Source organism: Vanellus vanellus, assembly GCF_965231255.1.
Source record: "Vanellus vanellus genome assembly, chromosome: 19".
NCBI lineage: Eukaryota > Metazoa > Chordata > Aves > Charadriiformes > Charadriidae > Vanellus > Vanellus vanellus.
In genome coordinates, this window is record NC_138924.1 from 13087013 (window position 1) to 13105384 (window position 18372).

The following is an 18372-nucleotide window of genomic DNA, read 5'->3' on the forward strand; positions in this document are numbered from 1 at the left end:
ATCAAAAAAGTAGTTGGGCTGAAGTTTCTCCCAAGTTGTATCCCAATGTAACTCAATTCAAGCAACCCAGAAAGCCCTTCAACAGCAAATGAAGGACTTTCAATCATGAGGTATGATGCAAGTTACACAGTTGGGTATAGTTTGTAAAAAAATATGCTGCTTACTTTTTCTTTAAACATGCCGAAGTGTTATGGGGGCCTTATGTTGGCTCTTAACAGCTGACATTTACCCTCTGGATTATTGAAAATCTACATCCCATAGAAGATAGTGATAAGTACTGAGATCCCGCATTGTCCTTTGCAACAGAACCACTGAGAAGCAGCAGTGGGCAAATCCAAAAACAGGTCATTCAGCTTGTCCTCATCAGCTCACTGCAGGGTATACGGTCAGTTTAATTTCTTCATTTAGTTCCTTCTGCTTCCCGTAACACTTGCTTTCAAATCACAACAGTACATGGGAGTAGGATATGCCAGCTGGCTTTGCAATTTTTTGTACACACGTAACTCCTGCCTTTGAAGGAGATTAACCTTCAGTCAAGATTAAGGTACACACAGTGTAGTGGAGGAGACGCCACCAGCATACAGCACCATGGAACGGGACAAACACAAGGTGCGCTTCACTCTGGTACCTCATAGATTTGCATTAAAGTTTTCACTAAGGAAAAAGATTGTTTAAAAAAAAATGTGTGCAGAGGCATGTAGGTAAGCTTTTACCAGGGAAGGAGGGTCATACAGAAATGGATTGCCTCATGGCACTGCTAAAGAATAAAAATGCATCTTAAGTTCAGGGTAAATCACTGAAATCCCAGTGTATTTGAAACATCAGCAGTGTTTCGGGAGTATGATGCCATGATGCCATATTGTCTGAGTACCTGCCCTGGTGAGGTTGAGCTTCCTTTTCTTACTCAGAATTATACTTTTAATCATTTAAAATCATAATCATTTTCTGCTTGGAAAATACAACCTATCTATTTTTTTTTTAAGAAACAGACAACAACAAAACAAATCCTCATTACCAAGCAGAATGATTGCAAACTTATTTTTATGGTTTCTCTGGCATCTTCCAATTCTTTCTCCAGGGCAAATCTCGGCCAAGCTCCTACAAACGTTCCCGTGGAACAGAGAAAGGTACATCCATCCTTTATCGCCATCTAGTGACCAAAGCTCTTGCCGCCGTCACACCAAACTGGACCACAAATCTGGGGAATTTTGAAACCCACGAAAGCGAAAGGAAGGTTGTCGCTCATCCTTAACTCTGTGCTACCCGATCCACATCCCTTACGGACCCTCAGACCTCAGGTATGCAGTAAATGTAGGGCACTGCTGCTGTCATACCGTCCTTTGTCCCTGTCTGTCTGTGAGTCCTTCACCTTCTCTCTAAAGCGCAGCAATTTAGAAAGAGGTCACACTACAAAAATAAACAGCTTTTTGTCCCCAGGGAGCTCAGCGAGTTGGGAACGGGGGTGACCTTGCTGGACAGGGTGAGCACAGCACCTCCAGGAACAGGGCAACATTCCACGTGGCTGTGACAGCCATCTCCTCACCCTGGGACAAGGAAGCAGTCATATTGGTTTTAGGTATTTTCAAGGCCCTTCAGGGAGGCATTAGGCTCACTTTTTCAGGGGCTCACAAGTGGCCCTCCTGCTGAGACAAACTGCCAGCGGCCGGCACTTGCACCGGCACAGCGGGCACACAGGGTGCCACGGGGAACCCCAGGAGCGCTCCAGCCCTCTGACACTTGGCTGCAGGTCTCTTTGTCCAGATGCCACTGCCTTGAACCCAGCGGGGCGCCGCAGCCCTTAGTCGCCAAGTGGTGGCAGCGCTGGGACCGATGGGGGACGGCAGTGGTTCCACACACACCGGGAGCCGCCCAGTGGGCACTGCGCTCTTCAGCACCCAAACGAACGCAGCGGTGCCTCAGCGCAAAGGGAGTACCTCTTTGTCATAAGCCAGGCCTTCCCTCCCCACACACACACCAAAAACAAAGGCGTTGTAAGGACAAAGCTGGCCTTGTGCTCTAATGCGAGTTTTGTGACACTTTTCAGCCACAGCCACTTCGGTTCCTGTCCCTCAGCACAAGGTGTGACCCCGTGGCTGTCCTGTGTTGTCGGAGCGCGGGTTAGTCTGCAGCTCTCCGGTGATAACATGTCGTAGCCTTTATTGATGTAAGATGCCAAGCAGCAAAGGCTGCTTCACAAATGTTCACAAACATTAGCATAAAGCATCCACTCACCCTTCATGTCTAACTTTTCCACCATTGGGCTCTATCAGTTTCCATTTGTGTGTCAGAAGATGAGCACCCTCAGTTATCCTTGGCTGTGTCTGCAGTCTCCCGAGACTCAGCTGTTCGTGCTAGCCCCAGGTTCAGTGGTTTACTGAAGTGGAGGAGAGCAGGATTTAATGTTTTTTAATTTCACTGGGCCGGGCCCTGAAAAATGCTAAGGTCTCGGCTCTCAGGAAGGGGAATTGGTGGCACTCAGCATGACAAGGAATTCCAAATTCCTTATTTCCTTGTGTCCACCAGAACAAACATTTCAAAATAAGCTCTTCTCCTTGCTGAAGTGGGTGGGAAAAGTACATTCCTAAGGCAAGCTTACACAGAAATATTTGAAATTACAACAGCTATTGAGCCCCCATCACTTTTACAGTTGTCTGGTGAAACCTTTTAAATGCCTCTCTCAATAAGGAATAAAATCTGAGTCACTCTTTGTTCTCGATCCAGAGTAGCAAATCGCTTTTATTTGTCAATAAACCTACGGCATTTTCAGTGCCTTTTGCTAAAGCGGAGCTGAAGCTTCAATCTGAAGACACGCCTCTATTCCAGATTTAATCATGAGCGCTGTAGAAAGAATCTTCTGTAAAACAAACAAAGCCCAGTTATAAGTGATTTTAAAGTTTCGGTTTTATGGCCTTCCTATGTCATCACTCAGTTGAACTATATAAAAAAAACACAATGCAAGTCAAATAATCCATGTAATTAACCGTGTACTTACTTTTATTTCAAGGCTAGAGTCCTGTAATTCAAAACTAGACAAACCCCCTATTTCTCACTTGGGTGCTTTCTCTCTTTAATTTACCAGGAGAAGAAAGTTTTACAGGGAGAAGTAATACCTCATTTACTGAACCAGGTAGAAAAAGGAAAGCTTGAGGATAACTGCTTTCAGTTTTACTTAATTAATTGGACTGAGAGGAAACAATACTGCTTAGGAACTGAAAAGCAGAGGGGGAGGTTAGAAAAGAGAGAAGTGCTAAGATTCACAGTCTGTCTGGGACAGGGTGAGGAAAGAGACTTACCACCTGTGGATCAGCACAACCTCAACTGGAGGTATTGTCTGGAATAATTATATCAATGCTTCTACTGAATATGTAATTTTTACTATGGAGAAAAAATTCTACTTCTTGTCTTCTGAAACTATTCTTTAAGTCTCCATTCAGTGTTGGAGCAGACAGACGTGGGATAGAACATCTGTTCTGTGAAACCTTTTGTGCTGCACTCTGCTTACAGCAGGGAAGGTACTGGACTGTTCATAGTAGCACAATTTGAGCGGCACAATACATTACTCTGAGTCAAGAGAGTGAAAACATACTGGCTCTGAAGCAATGCTTGCTTAACGCAACCTCATGGGAAACGACTGCATGTGGAATCTAAAGAGCTTTGTGACATACTGAGTAGTAGCTTTTCAAGATGCACTTCCTTTGCAAAATATCCCATTGTTCCTATTAACCCAATGTAGAATAATCCTGAATGATGAATTCTATTCTAAATTTTTGAAATTCTGCAGTACCTTTTTCTTCATAGCTTGATTTTTGTTTCATCCTAGCATTTTTCAAAGATGTCAAACGTAGACATTTGATCTAGAAAAATAATAACAGTCATATCAGAGGCAAATTTAACATTATATTCAAAATCCAGTCATATTCAGTAGGGGGGCAACTGGGTACCTTTGTTGGGATGGGAAATTATCTAGAGCTCTGATACAGCTGAGAGATAATCATACTATTCGTTTAGCAGGAACAATATTAGCCTTCAGCTAATAAGTACAGTTGCTGAAGACTTTCCAGGACTGGAGCTTAAAATTAATGGCTTGAGTCATGGTTATTATTTTCCTAAAACTCAAGCAGACTAGAGGCAATGGATCTCGTTTGGGTAGATGTGAGCACAAATAGTCAGTGGAATTAACAAATTCCACGCTTTATAGAGAGAGTGTACCTATGGCCAGCATTTCAAGAAGCTGTGGAATCCAGAAATGGGCACTGAGACCCCAGGCAGAGTGGAGATACATAGTGACTCTGTAGGTATGGCCCTTTGCATGTAGGAAGCAGAGTTCAACGTGTCACTTCTCACCTCATGTTTCCGAAGGGTTGGAAGTGGCAGAAGAATGTTGCAATGGGCACAGGTCACCAGCACATCAAAAGATTGGGTGTCTTTAAGATCTTGAGGTGATGTGGAAAGTCCGCCTCTTGTGGGAGAGGGAAAGCCAGTCTTTTTCTTCTTTGGGCATTTAAGCAAGGTTTTGGAGGTCAATGGCTGATCCCTTTCTTTTGCTTTGGGACGGACATCTTTCCACACCGTTTCAGTCTCAGAACAGGAAGAGGAAGCCAGGGAGGAAGAAGACTGTGATGGATCACTGCTGAGTTCTGAAGCTGACTGGCCAGCAAGAACTTTTGTCAGCTTATTGGCTGCACTGCATTCATTCTGTTAAAAGAGAGTATGCATAATGAGGTGAAGATTGGCATTACACTCAGCTGTGTGGTATGTTGTGATTTGTGACAGGTGAGTCATGGGGAGGGACAGCGGACACCACCTCACAGTGATGCTTCAGCTGCATACTGGCTGAAAATTAAGCACAGACCATTCTCTTGCTCATTTTCAAATGTGCTTACCAGATGTTGAGAGTACTGGTCATCTGGGAATGACTTATTGCACTTCTGACAAAGATTGCCACCAGTACCTTCAGAAGGGAAAAAAAAAGAAGAAAAACACAGTACTGACACTAGTTATCTGGACAGGCTGCTCAGATCTACTTATGGTCACCGGTTCTAGAGAAAAACTGAATGCTGATTCCACTGGCCAAGAAGGAATTAGAGCTGTGACTACATTTTGCTTTTGGCACCACTCAAAAACAATCCACCATCCCTTCTCGCATACTTCAGGATATTTGAAGCTCCACTCCAGCCCCATGTTTTGCAGCTTAAGATGCTTCTTCATTCCTACCCTGGCCTAGCTAATTATATTGCTAGGGGGTTTTGCTCTCTCTAGTTTATTTTGCCAACAACTGCACCTACTGATGCCTGTTCTTTTCTGGAATCATTGACAGGATTCATGATTTTTTTGTCTTGACATACTCTGTCCAATACCATAGGCCTAATAAAGCTGCTCTCAACTTCAAGAAATCAAAGCATGCATCACTGTCTTTTATATATGAAGTAGGAAGAAATTCTAAATCATATTTTCTCCTGTGCGACAAATTGAAAGAGGAAGAAGTTCCACTTATTTTCTGACAAAAGGAATTTCACTTCCAGGATATAAGGGAAGCATAAAAGAACATGGCCAATGAGCTACCACTCAGTGGAACTACTCTGGCTTTACAATAACCAGTATAAGAGAAAGCAACACCTGGCCCTTTCACTGCAGTTGGTTAAACAGTCCCCTCCAGTCTGGATTACTGAGAATTGTGGAGAAGGCAGGAGAATTTTCATTGAGATTTAACAGAGTTGACCCAGTTCATTACAATGAGGAATTTTGCTTACCAGTGGGGCAAATAAGTGTTGCATTAGTGGGTGCTTCACTGGTTCCAAAGTTCACATCCTTATGATAGGACAGACCACTGTTCTGACAAATATCTTTGTGCTTTTTCTGGTCTTTGTACATGATGTATTTGTTACATTCCCAACACCGCTCTGTTCGGCTGGCACAGATGTTCAGGTGTTCCTGCAGTTTGTTGAAGGGCATTTCAAGCTCACAGATCTTGCATTTCATTGCTCGTCCGTGGCATTCCGTGGTCTGCACATGAATAGAGGAAATTATTGCAAATTTTATATCAATACTAAAAGAGGGCATTGGGTGAGAGCAATGAGTGAATGCTGAAGAATGCCCTCCTTAAGGTGTATCTAAACAACCAAATGCAGGCTTAACTGTGTTAGGAGTTCGCCCATCTAGGCTATCTTTAATTTAGGATGATTTAGGCAATATAAGGCAAAACAGGAATCATTCGCAGTGAAGATGTTCTGTATCAGTACAGGTTAGCAACAGAGCACAAGCCCACCTAGGAAATTCCAATACTTCAACTATGACCACCAGGGGAAGCCTGTCATGCCTTCAATGCTTTGGTTCCTTGAAATGGTTAGACTACAGCTAGCATGGACAGGCTGCTCTCACTTCCCAGCGTCTGCCAATTAATTCTTTTGCCCATCTTCTCCTTAGCTGTTTCCTTGGCCTGGCACTCATGCAGTTCCCATGCAAGGCTCCCGTGTGAGAGATGACTCTCGCTTTGTACAACCTCTCCTTTGAAAAAGCAGGTAATCTGAGTGTGGGGGCAGGACGGAAATGTCTTGGAGACCCTCTCAAAGAGTATCAGCCTGAGGTGCCAAAGATGAGAAAGCAATAGATTATCTCCTGGAACAGACTGTCCTATCACAACTGGATGAGCAACCACCATGGGATATACTTATTTGCAAGGGGGAACAGGTATGCCAAAACACTGCAACTGTTGAGAGGTTTAAGTTTCTTTATGGTCCAGGCAGGAGTCAGGGATTTACATGTTTTTGTTGTCGAAGCCATTAGTGAGGCTGGTCAAAGGGATCAGCCTAGAAGGTAGAAAGTACTGCACTCCAAACATACCTCATGATGCTCCAACTTGTATTGCTGCATGCTTTGGTGGCAAAGATTACATCTGACCTGCAAGCAAAACATACACCAGTTCACTGGGAGTATAGGATGATGGTTAGTGCTTTCGTATGTCAATACAGCTTCAAGCTGCTGACATGATCTTCCTGTCATTTTCATCCCAATCATCCACAAGCTGGTGGTGAATTTTTTTCTCTGTCAGGCCTGAGCTGTTTTGATGAGATTTTGAGGAAAACAGATATCTGATGATTCTGCAGGAAGCTGTCATTCTGTGCAGGGGGCCAGTTGTCAAAGGAGCCCATGTGAAATGCAAAGTGTGATGTGAAATAAAGAGCGTGTATTCAAATTTTTGACTGAGGTTTAACTTAAAAGTATAGGTCTGATATTCAGCTAGTCTAAATTATAATAGCCTCTCTGAAAACACAGGAGGTATGCTCGTTTTCTATAGGCTTGCCACGAGAGCTACTCGTGTTCTGTTAAATAACTGAAATCAATGGAATCACCAAAACAATGAAAGCAGTAAAACAGACTAAAAAGTCACACCTGTGTATTCATGCTTCAACATAGTACCTCTAGCTACAGGGTTCTTAATGCTATACTAAAAATGCTATTGCCTCACTATATGAAGACCTGATAAAATTACTCTGCTAGTCCAGTTTTGTTAAAAATGTGCATTGATGTAATAGCTTTGTACAAGCAAGGTTTATGTCAGATCAGGTACTGTCCATCTTCCTTTAATCAAATCATTTAACTTGCATGCTTTGGCGAATTCACAAGCACTAGGAGTGTGTATCCATACTTGATCTGTAATTTGTATTTCTGAGGAAACTGAGATACCACAGTGGAAGCTTTAGTCTCTTACGATGAGTGTGCAATAAGATCAAAAGGTGCTGTAACCAGGCATGAAGGGTCATAGCGGGTCCTTACAGATTTTCTGGTCAAACAATTACAGAAGTCCAAATCTAGTTAATATAGAGCACAGTACCATGAACATACGTCGTGGTTTAACCCCAGCCAGCAACTAGAACCATGCAGCCACTCGCTCACCCCCACCTCCTTTTCACCCCACCAAGAAGGGGAGGGGGAAAGACAGAAAAAAAGAGGGGAAAGGGAGAAAAGAAACTGGTGGGTTGAGATAAAGACAGTTTAATAGAAATAACAACAGAAAAGGAAAAATAACAATAATAATAATGACATGGGTCACTTTGGTGAATTGGCACCCTCCTGAGCAGTGATTGTGGATTCCTGCCCCCGGCTAACCCCCAGATATATATACCGAGCATGACATCTACGGTATGGAATATTTCATTGGCCATTCCATCATTCTGCCTATTCCTCTATCGGAAGCTGAAAAAAAGTCCTTGAACAGTGTAAATATCACTCAGCAACAACTAAAACCAACAGATATTATTGACATTCTTTTAACAGCAATCATTAGACAGAAAATTAACTCTTTCCTAGCTGAAACCAAGACAACATACCACTTCAGCGCTGGCAGAGCTTTTTGCTATTTTCAAGAAAACCCTGAAGAACGTGTCGTATTCCTCACCTGCTTGTGTGCTTCTGTTTGATGGTCTTTCATATCCTTTTGGGCAACTGGTTCATCACATTCTGGACAGAGAGTGAGAAACCGCAAGCAGTGGGCCTCATGGAGGGAGAAATTGGCAGCAGACACATCTCGTTTACTACAGAGCATATAAATGGGAAAGAGAGATGAGTAAATGAACTGGTGTGGTGGGTTGATCCTGGCAAGCAGCAAAGCACCCACACAGCTGCTCACTCACCACCACCCCACCACGCACACAGTGGGACGGGACAGGGCGGGAAATAGGAAGAGCAGAAGTGAGAAAACTTGTAGGTTGAGATGAAGACAGTTTAATACTTGAAGGAAAGGGGGGGGAGGTGGGAGGGAATAAGTGAAGCAAATGACATCACTCACCTCCCACAGGCATACCTATACCCAACCAGTCTTTGAACAATAGCCAGCTTGGAAGCAAAAAAACCTCAAACCCCAATCCTGTTGTTCTTCCTGTAATGCAGGTTTTATTCCTAAGCGTGAGTTTGTACAGTATGGAGTATCTCTGGTCAGTTTGGGTCAGCTGTCCCAGCTGTGTCTTCTCCCAAACTTTTGCTCAGCCCCAGCCTACTCACTGGGGGAGGGGGGCAAAGTGGGTAAACAAGAGAAAACCTTGACTGTATGCAAGCACCCTTCAGCAAAAGCCAAAGCATCGGTGTATTATCAACACTGTTTTAGTCACAAATACAAAACACAGCACCAGAGGGGCCGCTGTGAAGAAAATTAACACCATCACAGCCAGACCCAGTACAACTGACTATAATTCAAGTAGTTTGTCCTTAAAAACTAGAAATAAGTAGTTGGCTTTCTGATTCACCTTAATGAGACATTTAGAGACTGGTTTCTGTTACACATTCTGTTCTGCCATGTTAACAGGTATGCTTCTGAAAGGGACAGGGCAGCTTCTGGTGGCTCCTGGTATATTTGTCCAACAATTGTTTCAGGAAAAGCTCTGGCTGTTGTTTACGTTGTTTACAGATGTGGAAAGAAAAGACAGGCCCCTCCTCTTGGTGTCATCTAAGGCATCACAAAATTTACAGCTCTTTGGCTCCCAGCAGATCAATTTAAGGTAGCCCAGCCAAGCAGCTGCTCTGTTCAGATGAAGGCTACCTCTGAGCTGAGATTCACAGATGTCACCATGCTGAGTGGGTTCAGGAAGAGCCACTTAAGTTTATCTGGGAAATCACTTATTTGATTTTAATAACTGACATGTTCACAGCATTAGTGACAAGAATTGAGATACCGTTCAACAGAGCTTGGGTCAGACCTGCTGAAGAAGCTTCCAGGTGCAAACCTTAAGCAGTGTAAAACTGCCATTGCTCCCCTTGAAACAGCCTCCAGATGAGTGATGTGCACACCAGCTGATTTTCTGACTTCATGTGCTAGCACGACCTGAGATCCTGATCCCATGGGACCTGTCTTAGGAAGTCAGCCTCACTGCCCTCACTTCAGGCTCAGAGACCTTAGTGCGCCAGGCAGCAGGAAGTGAGCTGAATCCCTGTTGTTTCAAAGCCTGCAGTGGGCCCTGTGGCAGGAGGTGCTGATGCCTGACACAAGAGAGTGATGGTCATTAGGACATGGCAGCTGGAGGTAAGCCCATGCAGCCTTTCTGGCCTACAAGAGTGGGAAGACTGCCTGAAAGGACATGTACACTGCCAGCTTTGCTACTTCGAGGAGATGTGTGAGACAGAACAGCTGATGCCATTTGGGCATTCTGCACTAGTCTTTGTTCCAAACTCTGACATCATGTCTGGGCCACAGAACCAGTTTGCCCAACATCAGTCTGCTGGTCACTCAATGTGGAGGGAATGACCAGGATGAGGTCACATAAATTACGAACAGCCCAGCACCAAGACAAAGCAGCCACAGCAAAAAAGCCTTTGGACAGTTAACTCTTTAATTTTCTTGGAGAAGGTAAGTTGCCTCAAGGAAATCTGCTTTAGACACAAGAAGAAGCTTCTCATGATTATGATGGGTAAGCAACGGAATGGATTTCCTGCGGGAATACATCATCTCTGTCACCAGAGTTTTTAAGAATTGGTTAGAGGCATCTATCAAAAGTTTTAGGCAAAGTAGGTCTGCCAGGAGTCTGATAAGTGTGCAGCAACTGCTTTATTCAAAGCATTCCCTAGAACCCTTTAGAACATAATATGCAGGCTCTCTTTGTGCAAGGCTAAGCATTGGTTCTTCTTTGTGACCAAATAAAATTGAGGCTAAGCTCATGTTTAACGTTTCTAAGGTTGACTTTTTTTTTTAATTGCAGTGCTTCGTAGTCTTTGTTCACATGGTTGGCCCAATGGCCTCACTACTAGTTGAGACACACCAAGCTATGCTAGCCTCATGGCCCCTTTTAGCCTTCTATCCTATAAGAGATGGCCAATTACACTGAAAAAAATGCTCATTTTATCACTTAACTGCAAACATAGCAACAGAAAGAAACATCAGCCACGAGGGAAAATTGAGGCAGCTGCTGGGTGTGGCATGGTCCGTGCACTGACTCCGCTGCCAGATACTGCAAAATTAACCACAGTGATATTACGTAAAAGAGAACACGCAGCATGGGAGAGGGCTATGGAAGAAACTTCTCCACAGCAAAGTAGCAATAAAGTAGCAACCTGGAAATGTGAAAATGCATACAAAACATTTTTGTTTACGACTGAATGGCTAGCATAGACCTGTCCTGCTTTATGGTTCTTCCTCTTATCCCCCTGTTACAGGAGACCTAGATAACACTAAGGAAAATCCTAGAAAACTCTTGAAATCCCTGCACTTTGTAGGGGTGGAGAGACAGAAAGATCTCTTACCAATTTTTGCAGAACAGGCTCTCTTCTGACATGATTTTTCTTTTTATTCTGCTGGATATCTTTTCTTCTAAGAGCAGAGAGGGGAAAAAAAAAAACGAAACTGAAAGCCTCTGTTGCAGTAACTCCACCCCAAACAGCCGCTGAGCCAAAAATTCTTTAAAGGAGCAACAGCAGCGTTGCCAGACAAGTATTAGTTTTTAGTGTAAATTCCACATACAGATTAGTGTGCTGGTCCTTAGAGGAACTGTGGGATGTAAGTTTCCTTCTTTCCCAAATAAGTCTAATTTACAGTAGCTGGTTTGTGCAGCAGGCAAGGCTGCACCCAGAGCTGCCAGAAGCAGTTGTGGGCAGAGGGATTCCTCTGCCCCCCTGCAGCAGGGCACAGACCCCCTGTCGTGGTTTAACCCCAGGCAGCAGCTAAGCCCGCAGCCACTCGCTCACTCCCCCCTGTTGGGCTGCAGGAGAGAATCAGAAGGGCTGAAAGTGAGAAAACTCGTGGGTTGAGAAAAAGACAGTTCAATAGATAAAGCGAAAGCCATGCACACAAGGAAAGCAAAGCAAGGAATTCATTCCCTGTTCCCCACAGCAGGCGGGTGTTCAGCCAACCCCCGGACAGCCAGGCGCCATCACACATAACGGTGACTCAGGCAACCGAACACCATCACTCAGAACGTGCCCCATTCCCTCTTCTTCCCCAGCTTCATACACTGAGCATGACATCACATGGGTTTGGACCGGCGCTGTGGTCAGTTTATACACTGAGCACGACATCACACGTATGGTCAATTGCGGTTGGCTGTCCCGGCTGTGTCCCCCCCAGCCCATCGCGGGCACCGTGAGGAGCAGAAAGGCCGCAACACTGTGCAGGTGCTGCTCAGCAGTAATGAAAACATCCCTGTGCTGTCAACACCTTTTCCAGCACCAATCCAAAGCATAGCACCATACCAGCTACCGTGAAGAAAATGAACCATATCCCAGCCAAACCCAGCGCCCCTGGCTGGGCTCTACCCCCCAGCGCCCCGCCATGCCCACGCTCACCCGCCTACTGCGGCCACCCGCCAAGGCACCCAGCGAGCCCCCCGCTCCCTGAGGAGGGAGGCAGTGGGGGAGCAGGCCGGCCGCCAGCGCCTCAGTGAGGGCCAGAGGCAGCAGGATGCTGTCCGGGCCACTGCTTCCCCCAGAGGGCCGCAGGGAGCCCTCTGGCCACCACCCCCCCTCCACACCTCCGGTGGCAACGGCTGTGGGGAGCCCTCAGGCCCCATCACCCTGTCCTGCCCAGTGGAATGTGCAGGCAGCATGGCGGCCCTGCCTGTGAACTCACCTTGGATGGTATGTTACTGACAACCCGTAATACTGTGGTGTACCCAGCCGCAGCCTGGCAGGAGCCAGCTGTTGGGGAGAAGCAGACCCTCGAGCGCCGCACTCCAAACCCAGACAGACTGCGGGCGGGAAGTGGCTCTGTGGCACGGCCCTGCACCCCGCCACGGCCGGTGACCGCTGGGCCACAGCGCTGGTCCCGCTGATGTCACCAGAGCCATTGTTCTGCCGGCCAGTCTCCGGTCTGCGGGCACAGGGCTGGTGGGCACTGGGCAGCGAGGGCACGGGCTCCTGAGGCCCCTCCACTTCTGGCACGGTGGTCCAGTAAGTATCCGCCTTGGCCTCCCCAGCGTAACGCTGTCCCACTCAGGCAAAACCAGCCAGCTGGTGGAGAGAGACCTGAGAATAATGAGTGTTTATCTGGATTTTGTAACACAAATTATGTAATGAAGCAGAGAAAAGGCTTTTGAACAAATATGTTAATGAGATGGCAGCCAAGGGAGAAGTTACAGTGTTGCCAATTCCAAATCACATTTTTTAATGTGGTTTTCTTTTGCGGTTTTGGGGTGTTTATTTTTTTTTCATTTGTAGTCATTAGCCTGCACAGCATCTGAATGTGCTTTAGGGCTTCATGCAAACTGTACGGGAAATACCAATTCTAGGTCAAGAAAGCCTGATCAGCAACACACACTAATTGAGAAAACCCCACTGACTCAAAATTCATAATGAGGGCTTTTATGTAGAAAGTTTTTGGGCACAGGGATTGTACTGAAAGGACTGTTCGTTCAGAGTCTCAAAAGCTTTTCTTGGAAAAATATCAGATGCTCCACTGGGAACTTAGTTGAAAGATACTCCTAAAGCAACACACTGGACTGGCAGTGGCTGGAAAGTACTGATTGGAGGGAAAACAGAAAGTAATGAAACAGTGATTTTCTCTGAATGCCAGTAATAGCTCTTTCCATTTCAATTCTGTGTAAACCTTTCAGTGCATAACATTACTGTACAAGACCTCTTCTAGGCATCTTTTTAAGTCAAGCATCACATAGAGGTAAGTTCTGGGCTGGTTGTTTTTCAAATGTGATTTTCAAAAGCCTGCATAGAAGACACTTCTTTTACTGCTAAGTCCTAGAATCTCTCAGGGTCAGTTGTTTTCATTTTTGTTTCTCGGTGTCAAGTATGAAAGGTCTTACAGTCCTTGTTTAATATAATTTTGTTAAAACTTTTGTTCCTCTGGGTGTTGCATGGAGCCTCAACATAAAAGAACTTTTTAAAAAGAATGTGAGGAGAGTTTTTGTCTTGAGAGGGAATAGCAGCTATCTAGGTCAAATGGACTGCTTTTAAACAGGCAAACTGTACTTGTGCGCTTGGACAGCATTTGAATTAGATGTGGAAAATATGTATATCTGTAATTAAGTTAATCAACTGCTACCTCTAAAGCCTCTTTAACACAGATCATTCCTATCTAGCAATAACAGGAGTAACTGGGAAGATTGGCTTGTAATAAATAAGGTATGTCATTAAAGCAACTCCTTGGGAATGACCTAAACTATACTAAAATCTTTATTTTCCAATTTTTCCACCTGAACTGATGACCCTGGAATTCCTACCTTCTGGGAGGACTTGATTTCTAGTTCTTTTCTACTAACCCAAACAATGCAGGTCAGCCTTTGTTAACTCGTCTTCAGCAGCGTCCCACTTCTGAGCAGAACTCTTTACAGTGGCTCATTTCATTGAATCTGGTATCTGAAGTACAAAAGGGAAGATTGCAAGACTCTATGTGTGGTTTGACAAGGCTGTCAAGCTCATCTATAAATTTGCTCTCTTGAAAGGTGCGGCTGTTCCTGTCCCAGCTGTTGCTGTTCCCAGCCATAAGTGGCCCAGTCTCTTGAGCTGGCTCTGGTGCTCTCTGAACACTTCATTGAACCTATTCAGCTCACTACTAACCCAGCAGAAAAACGTTCTGCTTTCTTTGCCAAGGTAAACTCCAATGAGCCTCAGAGCCACCAGCTGAGAAACGGCAAGAAAGCCAGAGCAGGTCAGTGGCAGTGAGCCATGAGATGGGCTTGGCTCTGCTACTGCATCGTACCCTTGGTCCTTGATGTGCTTTAAAATACCTGTGTTTATTAGGGTACAACAGCAGCAAATGGGAGCAGTAGTGTCTAGTAACCAGGGAAAGGGATTCAGGTACAAGAGACCTGATTCAACTCCTGGTTCCACTTCATGTCACCACCCATGCCTAAGCCTCCTTGTAACACAAAGATTTTAGTTCCTTTGTAAAGTGAGTTGAAACTTTACTACCAAAAAGAACAAGAGCAGCATATTATTCAATGTTGGGGCATCAAAATTTAGCACAAAGTCTAGCTACAGTCTCCCGCTTCTAAATGGTGTCTGCATCCAAAAGCTAATTTTACCTACTGTCTTTAAAGCAGTAGTTAAAGACCATGAAACCACACATCTCATACATATTTGTAAATACCGCTCTGGTCTCCACTATGTTCAGAGCAGTACTGACTGGAGGAAAGGATTTTTTTCTTGAAGGCCTGCAGTTAGTGCTCAATTAGCATGAGCTGAATTTCAGGCTGTGGGAGGTTTTTTCTGAATGCTGTCTTTGAACCATCTAAAACTACTCCTGCTGGAGGTTTTGCAAGCACCATGGGCTCTCTGCAGCTTCCTTTTGCCTGATTGTCAGACTAGTTCTGTAAAGCAAGCAGCCAAAGCTTTGTCCGCCTTCTCCTTGGCACAGTGAAGAAGCAGCTCATAGGCAAATTCGGTGAAAGAGCTGCGATTCCTGTAGCACTCATATCCAGCCACTGCCAAACACATCTGAGTTGTAAGCATAGATTGAGGGAGACAGCTGGAAGACTTGCCAAATTGAACATGCTCCTCTGTGCTTCTCTGTTGGTGTATGCTGATCCATCCGAGAGCAACGACTGGCCTTGGTCTGCATCGTAAACTGCTCTCTTCCCCCATTTCATCCAATTACGCTCCCCCCTTCCTGCACCTTGACTATGCATTGCACAGCTTTTCCACCTCCTTACCTGAATGTAGGTATCTTCTCTCTTGTCCTTACTCAGTATTCTTCTTCCTGCCCATGCTGTCGGTGTTTGTGATGATATGTGAATATGTGGTTCTAACATCTGGATTCAGTGAACTTCTTGGCCTCCTGGTTCTTACAGTAGAGCATGAATTGACACATGTAAGCCTCCAATGGTTTTTAAAATAGGTATGTTAAGTATGAAGTGTGCAGTGGCAGTATGGCTTGAGCAAGGGGGTAACAAAGTCAGAATTTACCTTTCAAGATTACAGGTTCAGTTCAGTGCAGGACTTGGTCCTTGCTGCTCTGCAACAGCCAGCTGCTTTGCTTGGTTTTAGCTGAATTCCTAGCAGACTTCCACAGGAACTGTAGTTGGCACTAAGTTGATTTCTTCTCAGCAGAGTCAGCACAGACATTTTTCATGAACAAATACTTCCCACATACTCCAACAAACCAACCTGCTTTCCTTCGGAAGCATACCTCTAGTAAAGGAGCCTACTTTTGCAAAAAAAAAAGTAAAGAAATAAAAGTTGCTCATTTCCATGGTCACACTTAAGATTTTTCCCAGCTTTTGCTTTAGTCAAAGTGCTGGGAATGATCAGCCTTTAAATTTAGGTTTCTAAACTCAGTTTATCAGTGGTGGTCTTGATTAATGAAAAGATTGCAGTTGCTTAGTTTGAAACCTGGGTCTCATATAAAAACATGCTCAGATAAAGGAGGTTTAGAATGCTTTCTTTCAAATCTGAGCTCAGTTTTGTTCCTAGATCTCCATTCAACTGGTATTGACCAGGCAACTCCACTGAAGAACTGGGAATTGTGTATTTTATCTCCAAGGGTCAGATACTTGCTGATCCTGATTGACATTTCTCTGTTTTCTCTCCTTTGCTCCTTCCTTTCTGCTCTATAATCTCTTGGGAGGTCTGCACTGTCTTCTCATCCCTGTCCCAAGTCAGCTGTTCTGAAGAACCCTAGGGAACATTGTGTTTCTCGCATCCTGACCCTTCTCCTCCCAAAGGTACACCTTTCTGCTTGACAGTTGCTATACAAACAGCAGAAGAGGGTACTCCACTATCTTTCAATCTGACTTATTGTTCAGATGCTTGTTCTTTCCTGTGAATCCTTTATCTTGTTCCATATCATAGAACGTACTCTGCATGGCACACCGAAGGCAAGTTTGCAATCATTTTGCACAATAAGGAAATATTGATCCCCTTCTCTGTATTTGACAAAAGAGGACACTGAGGCATGGACTGGCTAATTGAATTGCCCACAGGAGTCTCTGATCTCATTCCCAGGTACAGCAAGCAGGTCTCCTTTCACAGGATTAGTCCATCTAAAGGTATCAACACATGTTCATGGCCTTTCCCTTTATTTTCTATTTTCTCCACTGCATCTCATTTAAACAAGAAGACAGCAAATCATATTTACAATGGTCTACCAAAGTGAACCTTAGTACAACTCCTTTAGAGTTAACTCTTTGCATTTTCTTATTCAAGCGCTTGTAATCCTTTTTCTTTGTTGACTAGGGACCATTTTTTCATTGGACACCGGCCACAGGAATGCAAGTTTTGGCCGATTCCCCGCTTTCTACTAGGCTTTGAGCTGGTGTGAAGTTTCCTCTCTGTTGGTAAGTTACCCAGCGGGACTGCTGCTAAAGGTTTGTAGATTTGGAATCTTTCCAGATCCGGTTGGCTACTATTTTCCTTAGTGGACATTCACTGCTTTTACAAACAGAACAGTAACATTGGAGTGTCTTGTTTCGAACTTCTGTCACTCAAGTTCCTCTGGTCAGCAGAGGACAAATCCTGCAAGCTGTAGTCAGAGCTCCCTCATTACTTGCTGTGGAATCTGAAAATCTTTATTTCTGTGAGTAACTGCTTGGTAAGACTGTACTAAGAGTCTGCAGGATCAAATTGTCAATATATGATTTATGTTGCCTTCAATTTCAGGTGGCTATTGATATCCCAGGAGCAGAATATAAAATACCAACAAATTATTTGTCTTCAGTTTAGTTTTCAGTCCCTCCAGTTGTTCCTTTCTGCCACCTCAGTGCTTGGTGCCCTTTCAGTAGTGCCACCACTTCTGATTCGGATTCTGCAGCTACACTGTAGACCAAATCATTGAAATGAACAACATTAAAAAGAACCTTTCAAGTTAACCTTTCTGGGTTATTTTTAACCCAGATTGCAGACACGCAATCCCTCACAAAATAATAGGCAGTGAAACACAGCCACGCATGCTTGCACAGACCTTTGTTTTGGGGAGACTCCCACTGTGGCTTTAACTCTCCATTTCCCTAAAGGAGCTCAGTCCTTCCTCAGCACTGTGTAAATGGGGAGAGCTGATGCTCCCTTGGCGTCCTCAGCACCTCCTCACAGTCCAGCACCTGAGAGAAGCCGTGTGTCCGTTGCACACGATATGCGTTAGGAGAACCTGTGCTCACTGGCAACTTTTTGTAGGCACTCCGGGCGGGGAGATTTCTCTTAGCACATTCTCACAGCTGGCGGGACATCCTGACAGACGTCCAGCCGCTCTCCTTGGTGGCGGCGGGTCTGCAGGAGCGCCCGCACAGAGGGGGATCTGAGCACCGGGGCAATGGGAGAGGCCCCACGTCGCGTCCTGGCGCCCGTGGGACGGAGCGGGGCGGCGGGTTCGGAGCCGGCGCGGGTCAGGCAGAGCCAATCTCCCTCTGTCGGACACGGGCCGCGGGCAGCGCGTTCCGCCGGGGGGCGGCACGGCAGGGCCGGCGGCGGGGCAGGGCCGCTGGGCGGGCGCCAGACCGGCGGTTCTCCCGC

At 45.2% G+C, this 18372-nt stretch overlaps 1 protein-coding gene across 1 annotated transcript; it reads right to left on the minus strand.

Annotated features, from left to right (window-relative positions):
- Positions 1-2784: 2784 nt before the first annotated feature.
- On the minus strand, positions 2785-11291 carry XAF1 (XIAP associated factor 1). Its single transcript, XM_082493332.1, has 8 exons — positions 11227-11291; positions 8396-8531; positions 6841-6897; positions 5751-6003; positions 4884-4951; positions 4345-4695; positions 3785-3854; positions 2785-2854 (listed from the first exon to the last, which is right to left on the minus strand). Exons 1-8 carry the CDS (start codon positions 11256-11258, stop codon positions 2826-2828), a joined length of 996 nt encoding a protein of 331 aa, XP_082349458.1. The 5' UTR covers positions 11259-11291; the 3' UTR covers positions 2785-2825.
- Between the last annotated feature and the right edge of the window lie 7081 nt (positions 11292-18372).